The sequence below is a fragment of the Fukomys damarensis genome, unplaced genomic scaffold (genome assembly GCF_012274545.1).
Source record: "Fukomys damarensis isolate Sample0158 unplaced genomic scaffold, DMR_v1.0_HiC HiC_scaffold_15, whole genome shotgun sequence".
NCBI classification, from domain to species: domain Eukaryota; kingdom Metazoa; phylum Chordata; class Mammalia; order Rodentia; family Bathyergidae; genus Fukomys; species Fukomys damarensis.
The window spans coordinates 17,469,123-17,489,156 of NW_022900927.1; the positions used below are offsets into that span (position 1 = coordinate 17,469,123).

Sequence of the window (20,034 nt, forward strand, 5' to 3'; positions counted from 1 at the left end):
CCCCCTTTTTTTTTTTTTTTTTTTTTTCCTGATGCTGGGATTGAATCCAGAGCCTCACATATATGAGGCAAGCACTTTAACACTGAGCTACATCTCAGTCCCTTCCTATACCTTTGTAAACAGCCCCTTTATAAATATCTCCTTGCTTATCTGCTTTGTGATCCCTCATCTGTTTCCTATTGGTTTCTGAGCCATACATATTGAGTCTACATAGAAGTACATTACACCAAGCATTTCTAACCAATGGAAGATTTTTAACAATGCCTAAGAATCTATGAGCATGGGAACTATTGTTTACAATTTGTAATCTGATATTATATCATTGTTGGGTAGTTCCTTTAGAAATGGTTCACCAATTAAATGTACTTTGGGTCCTTCTTGCCTCAAGCAAACAGAGACAAGCCAAAAATTGTCAAGTTTATTTTAAAAGTGCAGGGTGAATGGGTTAAGGGAAAAACTAGCTCTGTATAGTGAACTTGGGCCAAAGAGAGGAAAGGATAAAACCAAAAATAAAAGGACACTCTACATCAGACGCAGAGTAGGCTACCATGAAGAGTCACAAGAGCGGGCTCCCCATGATCTCATCTTTTATACCATTCACATCTCACGAGAGCTCTCAAGAAGTTCCACATATGGGGTCCTGAGAATTGTTTGGTGCTGCCCTGGGATCTTGTAATTAACAGGTCCCTCTTGTTTCCCCAGCAAGCTTTGATATGCCAAGCATCCTATATCAATATGATATGAAAATAAACAAACAAACAAAAAAATAGCCTACCTTATTTTCTCACAGGGATGAGTTAAGGATGTGTCCACTTGATAACAACTTACTTATGGCATAACAAATTATTACTACAGACAGCTAAGTTCAAAATTAATATGCAGGGCCGGGGATTTAGCTTAGTGGTGCTGCCGCCTGCTTTGCAAGCCTCAGGACCCAAGTTCAATCCCAGGTACAAAAACAACAACAAAAAAATTAATATGCAGTCAGAGAGAGATTGGGCCCTCGAGGGTACAAAAAAAATAGATAACAAAATTGCGGCCAGAGGTAAATTTAAGAGAGCCAGGCCTGAGAGCCTCTCTAGAGATTATCAGCAGCTGGAGATTATTTTATAATTAGCACTACCTAGTCCAATGGGTCCAGATAGGCATCAGCCGCTTAGGTGGGTGGCCAGAATCCAAACTCCCCTCTCCCAAAATGCCTTTTGTTCTTTCCATGCACCCTTGCTATGTGACTCATTTCCCTATTGGACCAATATGAGCTAAGCAGCTATACTTGTGATCCTACAGGGTTGGCTGTAGACTGACCTATACTGTATCCACACTGTGACTTTGCTGAATAAATTACCCCTGACAAAGACTCGCAGTGGCCACCCACTCAGAAACCCCCTGGAAACCCAGGAGCTATTCTTCTCTCCTTATTTCCAATAAAACTCTCCTAACTCCCTCCTTTGGCTTGCGTCTTCACTCCTCAATATTGTTAAGGCCACAAACTCAGCCCATTTGACATCTAACAGGTTGGAGCTTATATTTTTTCACATCAGTTGGGACTTATCTGGCTTATCCCCATCCCGTTTGTGTGAATGCATACAAATATACATAAGACATACACTTAATCATTTTAGATATATTTACATTTAGTATGTATTTTGTGTCCATATATATATTACACTATAAATTAATGGCCATTATTTCAGAAAAGCAATTTTGCTTATTATTCTTATATAACCTACCCAGAACAAATGACAATCAAATTTTCTCTATATGGTATCAACTGTAGGAAACAGAGGAGGATTAGAGCTAGAAGAAACTAGTGAAATAAATTCAACACAGAGGGAAGAAAGGAAAAAGGACAAGTTGCTTAGGCACCTAGCCATGATCACAAATCACTTGCCATATTCTAAAAAGTACTTCCATTCCTAATAACCTTGAATTCCAAGATAAGCTAAGATTGGCAGGAATCCTAGAAGCTTTGCCTCCAGAGATAAACTACAAAAACAGGAACATCCTGTTTATCAAAAGACAGGAACATTTTCGTCACCAATTAATAATTAACTGTCTAATCTCAACTTTAAATTCCTATTATTCAATTTGATGAGCCATAACTTCTGAAAGTCTTATTTTCTTGAATTGCTAATAAAAATGTCTATTCCAGGCTGGCCTTGAATTCACAGCAATCCTCCTGCCTCAGCCTCCCAAGTGCCTGGATTACAAGTGTTCGCTATCATGCCCATCTAAATTTTATCATAGGGGTTATACATAGGGGGAAAATATAATTCCTATTATTCAATTTGATGAGCCATAACTTCTGAAAGTCTTATTTTCTTGAATTGCTAATAAAAATGTCTATTCCAGGCTGGCCTTGAATTCACAGCAATCCTCCTGCCTCAGCCTCCCAAGTGCCTGGATTACAAGTGTTCGCTATCATGCCCATCTAAATTTTATCATAGGGGTTATACATAGGGGGAAAATATATATAAAAGGTTTATTTGCTTTATAGTTTGTAGACATTTTAGTCCACAGTTGGCTGGCTCCAAGGTAGGGTGGCATGGCAGAGGAGAAACAGTCTAGCCAAGACAGGAGGTAAAAATGGAGTTATGGTTCAGTACGTCATAGCTGGCCTGAAGAAAAGAAGACTAGGCCTAATCATATTTTAATTGTGTAATGATTTTCCCCCCAAATTACACAGAATGGCTTCTGACAGAAGTCAAGGATTTTACAAAAGGGAGTTTGATACTGTATACCAAAAAAGTACCAATAAACTCAATAAAAAAAAAGGAAGTTTGACATATAATAATCAAATTTCTGTGGCTCACCTATCATTCCAGCAACTCAGGAAGCTGAGATAGGAAGATCAAGTTCCAGGTCAGCCTGAGAAAGTAGAGAGAACAAATTCCAGCATACCTGTAATCCCAGCACTCGGAAAACTGAGACAGGAGGATTGCCTTGAGTTCGAAGACAGCCTAAATTACACAGCAAGACCCTGTCTGAAAAAAACAACAAAAAAATTCCTGGAAGGAGGGTATCTGAAGGGCAGAGGGAAAAAAGAAAGCTAGTTCCTAAGAAATTATAGAGATTAACTTGTTCTAGGAGGCAAAACCCAGCCAATAAAGATAAGACTGGGGGCACTGTAGGGTTCTACAGGGATCAAGATAAGTTCCCTAGAAACCACAAATAGCACCCACTTCTATGACTAAGCCATGCTTGGGGACCATAAGAAATGGGCTTATTAGGTACAAACAGGTAGTAATAAAAGATAAAAATTTAACAACAAAGAAACTCCAAAAAAGATTTTTTTTTTTGGTACTGGGGATTGAACTCTGGTTTTTGTGATTGCAAGGCAGGCAGAGAACCACTGAGCTAAATCCCTGGCCTGAAAAAAAAAATTAATGGGACTAGTATGAAAAGTGTGGTGTGTGTTAATCTGAAAATGGAGTTAATAACTCCCAAGTTTTATAGTCTATAATAAATTATTGTAAGCACCTATTTATCACTAGTGCTGCCAAGAACATAACTCCCTGTTAATGCTGACGAGGACATACCTTGATATCCACCTTCAAGACTCCCCGTCTGCCCAGGGCTTGAACCCATCCTGCAATGTAGCGTACCCTATCTGATGCATTCTGACACATCCCTCGTCTCAGGCCATCAGGTGCCTCACCGAGGGTTGGTGCTGTTGGTGAGCACAGGCATCAGGATCTCTTAACTCTTCCTCTCTGTCTGCCAGTGCCACTGCAACCTGCTTTCTGCCCAGACAGAAAGATGTGGCACACACCTGTAATCCCAGCACTGGGGAGGCTGAGGCAGGAGGATCACTGTGAGTTTGAGACCAGCCTGGACTACATAGTGATTTCTAGGTCAGTCTCAACTACATAGTGAGACCCTGTCCTAAAAAAACAAAAAGATAATATGGCTGACACACAGGAGGGACACCAGTCCAGGATAAGGGTGGCAGTGAGCAGTTTTATTTTTCAGCCCAGCAAATTCCTCCTCGTCCAACCCTGCCCTGAACTGATGCCCAATCCAAGTACACGTCTCCTTTATCTGCTCCTCCTTGGCAGACCCTACCCTGAACTGATGTGTACTCCAAATATGTGTCTCCCTTATTTAGCCGATCTTACCCTAGATTAATGTTTCTTACCCTGAGCTTGAACTTGCTGTAGACCAATCAATAATAATATTATATGTAACAAATACGTAACCAATCAACTGCTTGCTCTGCTCCTGTACAAGTTTCTGCTTGCAAATCTTATATAAACTGTAGATGGACAAAAGACAGCAGCCTGGTTCTCTGAGGAATTATCCCAACCAGGCCCGTCCATGTGAATAGTTTGCTTTCTGCTCCAAGTCCTGGGTGCCTGTCGGTACTTCCCATTTGCCGTTACAAGTAAAACTGATTATTTTGGGGGCAAAAAAAACCCTTAAAAAACAAAATAACAACAAAAACACTCCTACAGACCCTGACACCTGGCTTCTCCAGGCTTGATCTCTCCACGAGTGTACTGATGTTTCATTTTTCGACTTAAAACTATGCTTTCACTTCTGCAAGTCCTGCTCAATTCTTTTTTCGGGATAATAAGAGCCCACGGGAGTCAGAACCCCTGACAACAACCTCGGGGATTTAGGGAGCCTCTTGTCTCAGAATTTCAAAAACATGAATATTTTTCAAAGGGATAGGAATGTAGCTCAGCGGTAGAACGCTTGCACACCGTGTGCAGGTCCTGGGGTCTATCCCCAGAACTGAAGGGAAAAAAATGAAAATAAAAGCAACTTAATCTAGAAGGAGAATGAAAAAGTATTAAAAAGTAGCAAGTACTGGAGAGACCCGCATTCCTGCTGAGGAAGTCGGTCATCCTTCCAGGCCTGACTGGAGGGCGCCTCCTTGCACACAATGAAATTCTCACTGTCTTACCGTGGAGTGTCCTTATCTATAAAATAAGACTGAATGACTGAATAATCACAGGATTATGGGGGGAAAAAAATAAAACCCCGGAGATTCACACAAGCACTAACCGCGCGGGTCACAGGCGCCTCAGTTATGACCAGGAGCGGTGGACTCGGACTCGAGAGAGGCCGCGCAGGCGCAGTGCAGGGACGCGCGCCAGAAGGATGGACTGGTACTCGCGCCTCGCCCGCCCTGGGCCCAGGGCGTCTCTGCATTTTACTACACCCAGCCCTTTCCGCGCAGCCCGCCGTGGCTCCGCCCCAAGGGCGTTCTCTTCCTCCGTAGCCTCTAGCATAGCCAGGATTTACGCGCGGCGCGCGGCTGAGAGTTGGCTGACGGTCCCCTGGGCTAGGCTGCAGGTCCCGGGCCGCTGAAGAGGCTTCCCTGGGCAACGACCGCAATGTGGAGTCCGGGGCGGGTCAGTCGGCTCCTGGATCTGTGAGTACGCCGCGCCCCCTGCTGCTCTCCTTGTGGGTCCCCTGCCCGCTCCCCACCTCGGTCCCGAATCCCGGGCGCATCGTCTGCCCGCGGAGGTTGGTTGTAGAACACAAACGCACTTTGCAGAGGGCTTCTGCAGTTTAAAGTGCAGTTTTCCCGGGAAACAGCTGCTCTCGCCGCTTAGCCGTAGTGCGCTCCACACCCGGGAGCCCGGAAGGGGCCTTCCAATCAGTCAGCACCGCCACGGGTTACTTACTGCCACAATTTCACCCTCCGAATCTGTGCGGGAAATTATGGTTACCATGGCAATCGCTTCATTCCGGGAGCTTTCGGTCAGTCACCGTAGTCTTAAAAAAAAAAAAAAAAAAAAAAAACCCAAAAAAAAAAAAAAAATCCGCACAGATTGAGGCTGAGCAGACCAGTCCCAATTTATGGAAAACCCTCTAAGAGGATAGGTTTTGGCATTGTGTATTAGCATGGCCAGAATTAGTTCTTTTGTTTCCAGATATCCAGGGTGTTTTTTTTTTGGTTTTTGTTTTTAAGAATTTTTTAGTATTCGATCCAGCACGTATTTAAAGAGCACATATCTGGAAGTGAGTCCCTATACTGAAGGTTGTACAAAGTAGCAAGTGTGATGGAGGTGCAACCTTCTAAGATTGTTCTACCGTTATTACAGTTACTTACACGTGTATCCCAATCTTAGAAGGTTGCTAGGAAAGAGGAATTAGCAAGGTATTTTGAGTTTTCTGATGAGGAGAAGAAAATACAAGACTAGGAGAAGGTTGTCTATTGGAAGATTGATAGCACCTGACAATTGCACGTTCAAAGAAACCACCCAAGAGGAAGTTGAATAATAAGATGTGAGAAGACCTGAAGGTGGTATTCCAGTTTGACTGGAGGACACATTAGGAATAAAAGTGTAGTGAAACATGAATCCATGTAATTGATACAGGAGATGAAATATGAAAATACTACACCCCCTACCTGTTAAAGGTCCGGTATGCTGAGTTTGTATTCTCTAAAATCAATGAATTATAGGAACAACAGAGGTAAGAGTAGGAAAATGTTTATTGAGAGGGTAGCTCCTAAGAGGCAGGAGGGCACCCAAACGGGTAGCCAAGGACCCCCACTTTGTTCATTTATTGGTGCTGGGGATAGAACTCCAGTCCTTGAGCTTGGGAGGCAGGCGGCAGAACCACTGAGCTAAATCCCCAACCTGAGGATCCCACTTTAACGTGGAAGTTTTGTAGAGCAGAACCCACATAGGTACAACATATGTTACAGCTGTGATTAACCAATAAGGTTACAAGTGCAGTTGCTTAAATTACAGTGATCCAAGGGGGAGGCAAGTCAAGTAGCAAGTGTGCGTGGAAAGAACAGAGAACTTCTCAGGTAGGTTAATGGGTCTGGGGGTCTCCGTCATCCACTGAGGTGACTGAGGCCGAGCTAGACTTTACTGGACCAGGTGTCATCACTTATTCCATGGAACTATTTAGGCCTGGTCCTTTTGTTGTTATCCTGAGGCTTTGCCTCCAGCTGATGCATCTCTGAGCCCACGTGTATGTGTTTTCACCTTTCCACCTGACTCAAGGGCTCAACCCTGTCTGACTGCCTATTTTAACTCCCACCTAACTTAGCTGTCTATGATATTATTAGAAAAGTAAAGAAGCAGAGCATGGGGTGCACATCTGTGATCCCAGCTAGCTGGGAGGTGAAGGAAGGAGGACTGAAAGTTTGAAGCCAGCCTGGGTAAGTTAGTGAGACCCTGTCTCAAAATAAAAAGGGTGTAACTCAGCACTCCCTGAGTTCAATTACTAGAACCACAGAAAATAAGAATAATTATTTTTATTTTCATGTGAATAGAACTTTAAACCACAGTACTGAGTGAAAAGAGAAAATGAAACCCAAGTCCATAAAATAATCCAAAACTTGGAAGTAAGGCAAAAAAGATGACCAGGTGGCCTACATTGTCACAGTAGCACATCTGTCCCCCCACTAAAGGTCCATATTTGCCCTTAAAACCTTAGTTTTTTACCCTTTGGGGGCAAGTGTAGCCTGAGGCTGGCAGTTGGTCCACAGGCAGCTTCTGGTTTGTAGCAAAGTACAGGTCTTGAGCTAGAGTCATTCTGCAGTGTCTCTGAGTACATTGCTTAGTCCGTCTAGTGTGTCCTCCTCTATGGAGGAAACAGTGCTTGGTGTACATCCTTGCGAGTTGATAGCACTGATCTGAGAGTAGCTTTGAATAGAGGAACCAAGGAAAGAATTAGATCACCCAAGTGTTCAGCTTTGATTGGCTGGGAAGATGATGGCAAACAATTACAGCAGAGGAAGTCTCCTGGGGAAGACAAGTCAGACTATCAGTAGGAATGTCAAGAAGGCAGTGATAATATAATTTCCAATCTGAAAGAAAGATCAGGAGTTGAGGCTAAAATTGGGAGTAAATTTTTCTAAGTGATAAGTGAAGCCATGAGTAAGTTTATGGAGGAGGATGCAGAGCGGAAAAGGCCACAATTTTATATAATACATTAGAGCTGGAAAGATTTTTCTCCAGAAATTATTTCATAGAGCTGATTGGCTAAATACCAGTAAATTGTGTCTTAACCATGAGATTTACAGCAAATCAAATTGCATGGGTGGCTCAGTAATTTTTATATGCCACGTCTGCCAAAAAATGTATACACACTTCAAGAAAAGAAAAACCTTATGTAAATATTTCGGTACTAAATTTACTGAGACGTCATGAGATTAATATGATTAATATGATTAATATGAGATAATTTAGCCTCTACAATTACAAGAAGTGCTTGAAGTGGTGTCCATTAGCTTCCAGGCATTTATTAGTACTGGGAACTGCTGCTCGGGTAGCCTTGGTCTACTGAGATTGCTGCACATGCATTTTCAATTTTTTTTCTAGGCATCGCAGTGTAGTGGGTCTTCTGCAATATATGACATCCCTAGGGTCCACCATACGAAGGTAATACCATCTGTTAAAAAAAAAATAACTATTTTTCTCTTCCTGATGTGTGTATACCTTTTTTGGCAGACTCCTTCTGTATATATTCTCTTATCTAACTTTCCCCTAGAGAGAAATCACCAAAATCCCCATCAAAGCAGTCTCTCTTGCTGTAGTAAATTTAATAAATTGCTTTGTCTGACCAACAGCTTTTTATGATTGTCTTTCTGGACCTGTTTTTTTCGTTTTGTTTTGTTTTGGTTTTGAGATAGGGTCTTGCTATGGTAGTTCAGAGTGGCCTTGAACTGACTTTGTAATCTAGGCTGGTCTTGAACTTCTGGCAATCCTCCTGCCTCAGTTTCCCAAGTGTTAGGATTATAGGTGTGCACCACCATGCCCAGCTTTCTGGGTTATTTAATAGTCATCAGTAGCATTCAGTAAGGCGTGGTGGTACATACTTGTAATCCTAGCACTTGAGACTGATGTGGACTGCATAGTAAAACCCTGTCTCAAACAAACAAAACTTAGCCTCATAGTACTTAAATATTCCATGGCTGGAGGGAACTAGAGCAGAAAGAGGAAACCATTTTTGTAGTTAACAAATGGCATAGCCTGAACAGTCAAGCTCAAAGAAGAAAGCACTAAAAGACCAAGATACAAAGGAATGGGTGGTATTATAGGAAAAAGGAATATTTTTAAATACAGTTGAACTCTGCACAGAGGAAAATATAAGGGGAGTGATGATGAGGCAATGCTTTTAGCCTGGCACTTTCATGAATGCTGGTAGAAGAGCAGAGGCTCCTGGATCAGAGAAGGGCTTTGCTACTAATTTCTCAGCAGAAAGCATGAACATTAGTAGGAGCTTGTTTGTGTCATTTCTCCTGTCTTAGCAAGCCTTGCAGCAGAAGAGAACCCAGACAGATGCCTGCACAACAGGGGTTTGCCTTACAGACAGATGGGGTGGGGGGTTCAAGAAGCAAGTTCTTTGTGCTGGATGGAGACATTTTTCCCCTTAGGGCTTTTTACTATCAATGCACCCCCTGGGAAGTGGGCCAAATAAAGGGCCTTGCCTCCTTGGCATTGCAGGACTGAAAAGTCCACAAAGGACCATTTCCCCACAGTCTGCCTCTTAAGTTCTGGAGTCTCAGTTACTCCTGTTGTTCCTGAGACAAAATAAAGGAGAAAATTTTTATTTCAGCTCACATTTTTGTAAGACCTAGTCTCACTTCCACTCCATGGAGCGTGAACAGCCTAAAAGGCCTCCACAATGCTGGGCCCTAACACCCAGCGAGGCTCCGGGAACAGACGGAGAACCGAGAAACCCAGGAAGGAACACACCAGGCTAGATGGTAAAGAGACCTTTATTAGTCTGGCCAGATGGCACTCCCAGAGCCAGGTGGCTCAGAGATGCAACTGCTCAGGGGCTGAGGTACTTTTTATTAGGTTTTTCTAAACAAAGAGTCAGGGAATTCACAGAACAAGACTGCAAACACATTGCTTATCTTATGCAGGAAATGTTCTACGGTCACCTTTTGTCAAACCATTTGCCCCTGGGTGGGCTGTTAACTGAGGTAGCAATTAGCATATGAAGAAGCACAGTCTGGCCTATTAGCATGGAGTCACTTTAGCCTATTCAAGTCTTACATTTTGTAGAGGTTTTTAGTCCATATTCACCTGGCTCCAAGACAGTGGCACAGCAGAGAAACATCATAGAGGGGAAACAGTTCACTGCGGGCAGTAATCATGCACCCTTAATTGCAGCATCGCACACCCTAGAGCCACCCACCTCCCCAACTCCCCACTATGAGTACTTGAGGCTTTGGGGGGTATGTATGTAAGCCATAAAACCTAGCAATCATCTTGGCTTCTCATATGAGCTGAGTGACACTCCTTTAGCCACGCTTGTTAATTTGACCATCAGACGCTGGGATCAAACATCCAAATAGTTGTATGTGTCACATAGCATCTAACTAAAGCTTTTTTCAGCAGTGCTCCAGGGAGCAGAATGAGACCAAACTGGAGTCTTGACCTCAGCAATACCCTAAGGTTCCAGACTCAACTATCTGTAAATCCAGGAGGAATTGCAGGTCTTGTTTCTGACGGTTTAGATCAATGACGGTGAACCTTTTAAAGCTTTCAGTGATAAACAGCCAGCTGCAGCACACCATAGGCTCAACACATAGATGTACTCTATGTCCAGGATAGTATCCATTTTGACCTACACAAGGAAATTTAAACTTTTCAGCTAATCTTTGGTACCATTGCCAGTAATTACAGGAACAAGTAGATTGAAAACCAGTTTGCTAAGTATGGTGCACACCTATAAAACCAGCATTTGGGAGCCTGTACTTGAAATGCACAGACTGATAAAGGGCAGCATGGAGAGTGCATAGTGAGACTTATCTCAATCCAAATGAAACCCACCTACAAAAAACCAAAACAACCAAACGCAGAAAAACAAAAACAAAAAGCCAAACTCCATCTTAACAAAACCAAAGAGTTTCCCAAATGTAGGGAGAGACACTCATTTACATATCTAAGGTGCTTAATGAATGCCAAGTAAGGTAAACAGGTGCACATACAGAAATTTAAAAATGCTGAAACCAGAGATGAAGAAAACTTGAAAGCACCAATAAAACAAAAGGACACATTTATAAGCAAATTCCAGTAAGATTAACATGAGACTTATCAAATGCTATCCAATGGAAGGGCAGAAAGTAGTGGGATGATATATTGAAAGGCGAGTCCTCAAAGAAAACCACAACCAAGAATACTATAACTAGAAAAGATGGTCTAAAAATTAAGTTGAAATAAAGACATTCCCAGCTAAGCAAATGCCGAGAATCTGTTGCAACCAAAATGGCCTTATGAGAAATTCTAGTGAGCTGGAAATGTAGCTCACTTGGAGAAAACTTACCTAGCATGTATGAGGCCTTGCATTTAATTCTCAGCCTCAGAAAATAGAAATCAAAGGAAGTTCCTCAGGCTGAAGAAGTGACCCTAAAAGCAGTTCAGTGCGTGCTTAAAAAAAAAAGGTAAAGTAGCTGTATAAATACTTTTAAAATGAGTACAACTGTTTCTTCTCAACTAATTTTTTTTGCGGGGGTTGGAGGTATACTGGGGATTAAACTCAGGTCCTTGAGCTTGCAAGGAAGGCGGCAGAACCACTGAGCTAAATTGCTGGTGCTCTTCTCCACTAATTATTAAAGTAGCTGCATAAAGCAGTGTGCTTATAATTTTTAAGCTATAAAAATAGAGTGTTTACCAATAATACTCTTAAGGAGGTATGTGGGAGCAAAGCTACATTGAAGTAAGAAAAAAGCAAGATGCTGCCTCATCCAATGCAACAGATAAACCAGAAGTCAGCAGTAAGAGGTTAATAAAACAAACCATGAATATTTGCTTCTTTTAAACTGTTCTCTCAACTTCTTTAAAGACAAAAAAATTATATGAAATATTGCCAATGGACTTGTTGAGTTTGTATCGTGCACACATGTAATATGTTTATCAATCATAGCCCATAAATGGTGGAAAATGGGATAGAGCTGTATTGAAGTAACATTCCTATATTTCACTAAAGTGAAGTTAATATAAGTCTGAAGTTAGGTAAAATGTATATGATAACCCTAGAGCAATCACTAAGGGAATAAATGTGTAGTAAACATAGTGAATTACATGTGATTAGAAAAATTCACTTAATGCAAAACAAGCAGAAAGAAGGAATCAAGGACCAAAAGGCAGAAAACAGTGGCAGATGTAAATCCATCTGTAACATAAAACAATAAATATGAAATAACTATCAAAAGACAGAGACTGTCACTAGATAGAAGATCCAGCTATGCTGACTAGAAGAGATACACTTTGAATTGAAAGGTTTGTATAGGCTACCAATAGCAAAGGTGGTGAAAACCTATGGTGCAAACAACATTAAGGAAGATAAAATGAATATATGAATGCCAGGCAAAATATACCTTAACACAAAAACTGCAGATAAAAAAAATTTTTCATCAAAATAGTATCAACCATCAGAAAGCCATAACAATTACAAATATATGCACTTAACAACTGCACCAAAATCACAAAGCAAAAACTAATGGAAATGAAAGGAGAAACATAATTCAATAACAGTTGAAAGGTTTGACAACCCTTTTAAAAAACAGGGGGAAAAAACTATACACAAAAAACAATTAAAACGTTTAACCAACATTTAAAACCACTCAGTGTTAGCAGAATATATTTTCTCAAATGCATGTGGAAAATTTTCCAGCATAGACCTTCAAATAAATTAAAATTTATTTCAAGTATATGAAATCTTTTTATCACAATGGAGTATAATTTGGTATCAGTAACATAAATGTGGAAATTAAGTAACAACTTGTTTTTTAAGCAACACTTTTTTTTGGGGGGGGGGTTTGAGACAGGGTCTCACTATGTAGTTGAGACTGTTCTGGAACTCACTATGTAGCCCAGGCTGGTCTGGAACTCCCAGCGATCCTCCTGCCTCAGCCTCCCAAGTGCTCGCATTATAGGCGTGCACCACCACGCTTGGCTAAGCAACACTTTTTTAAATGTGTGTGTGAAATGAGATGGAATCTGTAACCTTACAACTGTCCTATGTCCTCAGGCCTTTTTTAATTTTTCATTTTGAGACAGGTTCTCACCAAGTTGCTGAGTTATCACTAAGAGGCTGAAATGTATGATCCTCCTGCCTTACCCTCCTACAGTACTTGGATTACTTGCAAGTATGTGCCACCGCACCTGGCTGCAGCACACTCTTAGCAATCAGTGGGTCAGAGAACAAAACACGGATATTATAAAATGGTTTTGAGGTCATTTAAAATTAAGATGTATATATAAACTTAAAGGCTATCATTAAAGCACTAGAGCGAAATTTGTGGTTGTACATGTATATTCTAAAAACAGGCTGAGGGAAAAAAACAAAACAAAACAGGCTGAGGCAGGCAGAGTGCAAGTTCCAGGCCTGCCTGGACTATGTATTGAGGGTCTGTCTCAAAAATAATAAAATTTAAACAAGAAATATCTCAAATACATAACCTCATCTTTTACCTCAAAAACTAGAAAATGAGAGCAAGATAAACCCAAAGCAAGTGGAAGGAATGAAATAATAAATATTAGAGCAGAAATAAATGAAGTAAAAAATAGAAAAAAATAAAATCAATGAAACCAAAACTAGGTTCTTTGAAAAGAAAAATTAACAAACATTTAGTTAAATTGCCCCCAAAATGAAAACTCAGTGATTCTGGAATGAATGAGGGAATCATATCATGAACCTGACAAATTAAATAGAAGTTTTTCACAAACTATTCCAAAACATAGAACACCCTGCTCCCCAGCTTGTTTTAAGAGGTCCTGACACCAAGGAAAATTTGTCTCAGTAATGTATTTTGGCTCAACGTATGAAAATCAATCAATATAATACACTGTATTCATAGAATTAAGGGTAAAATCTATAGCATCATCTTAGTTGGGGTAGAAAAAGCATTCAACAAGACCCAATATCCCTTCATGATGAGAGCAATAGGGCCAGGGATTTAGCTCAGTGCTTCTGCGATCTTGCAAACACAAGGTTCTGAGTTCAATCCTGATACCAAACAAAAGGTAGAAATTGAAGGGAATTTTCTCAACAGATACAGGGAACCTATAGAAACCATATAGCTTATACTTAATGGTGAAAGAACTAATATCAGAAATAAGAAAAAATGCCCACTCCTGCAACTTCTATTTAACATTGTATTGGTGATTATTGTTAGGATGGATGGTTGAGCAAGAAAATGAAGTTGCATAAAGTGAAACAGATTGTAAAGGAATATAACAAAGGACATGATCTTGTGTATAGAAAATCTAAGACACCTCTATGCCAAATTATTTCAACTAAGCTGGGTATGATGGCATACACCTACAATCCCAGCACTCAAGAGGCTGAAGCAGGAAGATCTCCAGGAGTTCTAGGCCAGCCTGGAATACACAGTGAGACCATGTCTCAAAAAAAAAAAAAAAAAAAAAAACCACAAAAAAAAAAAAAAAAAAAAATCCAACTAATAAATACATCAGTAAGATTCCAAGATACAATATTAACATAAAAATCAATTACATGCCAATAACTAGTAATGATCAGACTGAAAATAAAACTAAGAAAACAGTTTCATTCATAGTTTCATCAAAAGGAATAAAAAGCTGGATATGAGGGCATAAACCTGTAAGCTCAGGGCTTTGGAAGGTGAGGCAGGAAGATTGCACATTTGAGGCCAGTCCAGGCAATTTAGGAAGACCTTGCCTCAAAAAATAAGGGTTAGGGAGTTGAGCATGGTGGTGCACACCTGTAATCCATACATGCTTGGATGCTGAGGCAGGAGGACTGCAAGTTCATCCTCATCATGGGTAGTTTAAAGACTTAGGCCCTGTCTCAAGAACAGAAGGACTGGGAATGTAGCTTAGTGGGAAGGCCCAGGATGCAATCCTCAGTACTACATTTTTAAAAAACTGCTGGGGGGCCAGGGACTTGGCTCAGTGGTCCCAGCACCTGCCTTGCAAATGTAAGAGCCCGAGTTAGATCCATGGTACCAAAAAAAAAAAAAAAACCTAGAAAAAAATCTGGGGATCATCCCTGGCTTTCCCAATATCAGTCAATGTTACATTTAATAAAGCACAAAACACACATTGAAAATTAAAAATCTGTTAAAAAATTAGGATCTAAACCCCATTTTATGTTCATGATTTTGAGACAATTTTTTTGTTTTTTTTTTTAATTTTTCTAGACAGTCTCACTATATAGTTGAGACTGATCTGGAACTCACTATGTAGACCAGGCTGGTCTTGAACTCACAGTGATCCTCCTGCCTCAGCCTCCCAAGTGCTGGGATTACAGGTGTGTGCCACCATGCCTGGCCGGGCAACAATTTTTTAAGAGTTGATTTATTAGTTTGTTAGGCTGCCATAGTAAAATGCCACAGCCTGGGTGATTTAAACAGAAATTTATTTCCACACAGTGGAGGCTGGAAGTTCCAAAATGAAGGCAGTGGCAGGTTTGGTTTCTCCTAAGGTCCTTCCCTTGCAGATGGACGCTTTTATGGTATATTTGTATATGGTCTTCCTTCTGTTCATAGGCATCCTTGATCTCTGGTTCCAGATGGCCTCTTGTAAAAACTCCAGTCAGATAGGATTAGAGCCCATCCTAAAGCCTCTTTTTAATCATATCTTTAAAGGTTGTACTTCCAAACATAGTCACATTTTAGATTACTAGGGGTTAGAACATCAGGGTGCATTTTGAGGAGACAATTCATCCTGTGACAGATGGTAAGAACCTGTAAATTGATCTACAGATCTAACATAATCCTCTCAGAATTCCAGCCGACTTGTGCAGAAATTGACAAGCTGATTCTAAGATTTATTTAAAAATAAAGTAGATCTAAAATAGCCAAGCCTAATCTCAAAAAAGAGGAAAGTTGGGCTGGACTTTGATCACATCCTGTCTGTCTGAAATGAGAACTCCTGGTCCCACTTCCATCCCAGACTTGCTCCCCAGTAGGGCCCTGGTGTAAACACTGACTTCGTTAATACACGTTGGCTTTCTGCTGCTTTAAGGAAAATCAGTCTTACCAAAATGCTGTAAAAGACAAACAGATTTGCTTTTAACCTCTGTTGGTTAAATTCAAGTACCTGACATACTTAGTAAATATTTGTATTCAAACAAGGTCATATCAGGCAGAATTCTTGGGAGAGACATTCTGCTGCAGACCTGCGCATTCTTATCCTTTGCCTAGGCCAATTCTCAAAGTTGTGTGGGCAGTCTTCAGGGATGAAGTCTCCCTCTGAACAAAGGACAGATTTTCAACTTCTTACAGAAGTAGTGGTTCCTCTTCTATAACAGTTCATTTCATTGGTAAGTGTCTTAAGGCACTGGTAGAACACTGCCCTAGACTGTGGCTTATAAACTATTGAAAGTCATTTCTCATAGACCTGTAAACTAGAAGCTTATGATGATCTGCTTGCTAGCATGTTCAGGTCTTCAGGTGGGTGAAGGTCTCTTCTAGGTTCCAGACAGCTCACTTACTGTATCCTCATGTAATAAAGCAAAAGATGTCCCAAGAGTCATTTTGATAAGGGCATGTCTTAGTTACTTTTCTCATTGCTGAGACAAAATACCTGATGCCCACAGGTTAAGGGAGGAGAGGTTTATTTTAGCTGTTTTTAGAGGTTTCAGTCCATAGTTGGCTGGTTCCAAAGCAGGGTGGTGTGGCACAGGGGACTTACAGGGGAGAAGGAGTCCATGTCATGGCAAGGCAGGCAAAAGGCAGCAGATTGCCTTCCCTCTCTCCCTTATATTTCATCCAGGCTACCAGACTATTGGTTGTTGCCATCCACACCCAAAGTAGGGCTTCCTTTGTCCACACCCTTACTCTCAGTATCACACTTAATCCACGTTCATGTACCCTTTTGTAGCCACCTTCGAAACTCCTCACCTTAACTGCATGAGGCTTTGGGAGAACATCTAGATACCAGTTATATATAACGGCACAAATCCCATTCCTATGTGCTCCACCTAATTACCTTCTGGCCCCATACCCTAACACTAGCACATTAAAGATTTTGACATGAATTTGGGGGTTGGGGGACACAAACATTCAGTATGGGAGGGTGATCAGTTCTCCAACTGCCTAGAAAGGGGGACAGTGGGAGGCTAAAAATAAAAAAAAAGACAGGAGATGTGTAATTTCAAAGTATGTGAGGGTGGAGGTCAGTGCTTCAGTGGGCAAAGACAATCTGAGTTAGCCATTATTTATTGGGTGCACACAATAATTGGAGGAAGTATCAGGTGACTTGGGGTGGCAGTGATCCTATGTTGATGAGGATCTTAGATCATAGAGATCTTATGTTGATGAAGGAGTTAAGGAGAGCATTCCCACAATGGTAGGTGGGCCAAGATGCAGGCTAATAAAAATCTTGTAACCTTTCTCTTATTTTATTTATTTATTTATTTATTTATTTTGGTACTGGGGATTGAACTTGGGCCCTTGCACTTGCAAGGCAGGCAGTGAAACCACTGAGCCAAATCTCTGGCCTCTTTCTCTTTTTTTAATTACTGCTTAGTTCTCAAAGAACCAGGATGTCTTCAGCTGGTGCGCTCTTGCCCTTGAGCATCACAGTATCACAGGACCATCGAGGCCTCAACTTGTGACTGGAGGCAAAACGGAGTTGTTTTCCACATGCCATAGCCAGTTCATAGGCAAGGTGACATTGGGCCTTAGACAGCTATAGTCATACTTTAATTATGAAATGATTTTTTCCCCAAAATTTATGTAGAATGGCTCTCAACAATTCAGTCCCTGGCAGCAGTTGTCCACCTGGGTTCACCTGTAATACCTCATAGAAGCCAGCACAGCTCCTTCTGGGTCTTGGTGTTGCCTGCTGTGATCACATTACACATGAACAAGTGTCTTGATATGTATTGTCTGTGCAAACCCTGTAGTGATAGTTCTTTCTCTAGTGACTTCATCACTCACATAATGGTTTTAACCTAGCTTTTTTTCCTTCACTATACTGGGGATCAAACTCAGGGCATCATGCATGCTTTTCAAGTGCTCTACCACAAAGCTACTATAACAGGTGCCCTGTTACAACTTGTATATAGATGTTCTCCCCAGTGCTTTTCATTTATTTTTTGAGACAGGGTCTTGCTAAGTTGACCATGTTAGCTTTGCAATCCTCCTGTTTCAGCCTTCCAAGTAGTCAAGAGTTACGGATGTGTAATACCACATCTGGCTAACTTAGATAATTTTAAAGAAAAATAGTGAAGCGAGCTTGTTTTATTAACAGATAGGGCTGCAGTTTAATGTTTATCCAGGAGTATAAGACTGAAATCTTGGTGCTGTGTCTTAGGAATTAGACTGACTTAGGAAAGACTCTTATGGTCATTTGGAATACATTTTGATAAATGAGATATTCTGAGAAAAATATGGAGAAAAAACATCTAATCTGTAATTGCACATAGACTAGGATTTGAACCTTGTCAAGCCAAATTTGTAAATATAAGTAAATATGCATACTACTTTGTAAAAGGCCTTCATGCTCAGAAAAAGCATTGACAAGCATTAGGAAACAGAATGGCACAGTGTAATTACTGTATTGTGTTTGTATTTCAGATGCCTTTGGTATGTTGTGGAGACCATTTCCAGGTACATCACAGACATTAAGCCTTTGCCTCCCAACATAAAAGATGGACTGATTAAAATAATGAGTGTCAAGGGACGGATAACAGATTCAAATATAAATGAGGTAAGAGTATATAACTGTAAAACTTGTATATGTCTTTTGAGTTGTTTTGTTTTTTAGACAAGATCTTGCTCTGTAGTCCAGGCTGTCTTGAACTTACAACTTCCCAAGTGTTCACATTACAGTGTGTGCATGGATCTGTATTTTACTGTTTAGATATGGCTTTAGTTTTTTTGAGCAAAGAGATGTAGTAGAATTAGGAATCATTTTAAAATACAAATCTCACAAGTACAAGGTCCTGAGTTCCATCCCTGGTACCCACCTCCCACAGAAAGAAGAAAAAATACAAATCATCTGGGACTTTTTCCTCCAGATAATAAAAATGTCCATATGTTGGTGAGATTTAAGAGATAGGAGAGACCACTGGGAAACAGGAAGATTTTATTTCAGGTTTTGGGTGAACACAAGTTCAATGGACTAATGTCCAAAGGAAGAGCCTTGAACAAAGAAAAGTTTTAGTTTTTATATATTTGGTGGAAGGGGTTGGTCTTTTTAGTGATGTAGCAAGTGAGTTTACAGAAACAGGACACCGGCGGATCATTTTATAACTTAGCCTTATAAGAAGGCAGAGCTTTATGAATCTCGAGGGAACAAGATGACATGAACTTTGCTTACAGGACACAGTTGCCAATTTTATCTGTACCAGAAGGCAGGGATCAGATTGGGGGGAACTTGTTTTTCTTTAAGTCCCGTTTCACATGTGTAATAATTCCAAAAAAAAAACAAACCAAAAAACTACTCCCACCATTCTTTCAGTTACTTCCCTTGTCTTCATGGTACTAGCACCCTTCGTGTCCATGTTTTCAAAAGTTTATAAACTTTTCAAAATAAAGAATAGATGTTTCATCACAACTCATGCACAAATCACACATTTTTGTGCAATACTGTACACAGTGTACTTTGATATTTTCTGCACTATTCTTTTTATTCCCATCTTATAAAATGTTGATCATAGCTTATTAAATTGATTTTAAAATGTACTCATGCAGAACAATCTAAAGTTAAAGTCACTTTTCTAAACTAGCCCCATTCTTGGGGAGGTATCTTTCCTTCCTGCTGGTTTGTATCAACTCCCTTTCCCTACAACCACACTAATTTCTTCCTCACATCTCTGCCTTTCATTGGCTTTTCCATGAGGCATTAAGTATAGCAAATTCACATTCTAGCTTTGCCACTCTTTCTGACATGGAGCCTCAGTTCTCTAAACTGTAAAGTGGGAGGTAAAAGTAACCACATCCAGGGGTTTTATGAGGATTACAGTATTTCACAGCAGCTAATATGTTGCTTAGAAAAATCACTGAGCTTATGCCAGAGATCTAGCACAGTGGTTCCACCACCTGCCTCACAAGCACAAGGACCTGAGTTTGATCCCAGTACCAAAAAAAAAAAAAAAAAAAAAAAAAAAAAAAAA

General features: G+C 40.5%; 1 protein-coding gene and 1 long non-coding RNA gene across 7 annotated transcripts in view; one reads left to right on the plus strand and one right to left on the minus strand.

Moving 5' to 3' along the window:
- Positions 1–32: 32 nt before the first annotated feature.
- Positions 33–5,219, minus strand: LOC109118190. The gene is made up of 3 exons (XR_002025502.2): positions 5,011–5,219; positions 2,814–2,984; positions 33–725 (listed from the first exon to the last, which is right to left on the minus strand). It is a non-coding gene; the product is annotated as an uncharacterized LOC109118190 (long non-coding RNA).
- The window catches only part of Amn1 (antagonist of mitotic exit network 1 homolog), a 77,700-nt gene continuing 62,875 nt past the window's right edge, over positions 5,210–20,034 (plus strand). For 3 of the 6 annotated variants that reach the window (XM_033763621.1, XM_010628536.3, XM_010628534.3), the window contains exons 1-3: positions 5,210–5,380; positions 8,295–8,354; positions 18,494–18,626. In XM_033763621.1, coding sequence (XP_033619512.1) covers positions 5,343–5,380; positions 8,295–8,354; positions 18,494–18,626 — 231 coding nt within the window. In that variant the 5' untranslated portion in view covers positions 5,210–5,342. Of the gene's footprint in view, positions 5,381–5,605; positions 5,713–8,294; positions 8,355–13,036; positions 13,076–18,493; positions 18,627–20,034 lie in introns of those variants that run through there. The other 3 variants (XM_010628538.3, XM_033763623.1, XM_033763622.1) reach the window with 3 other exon arrangements.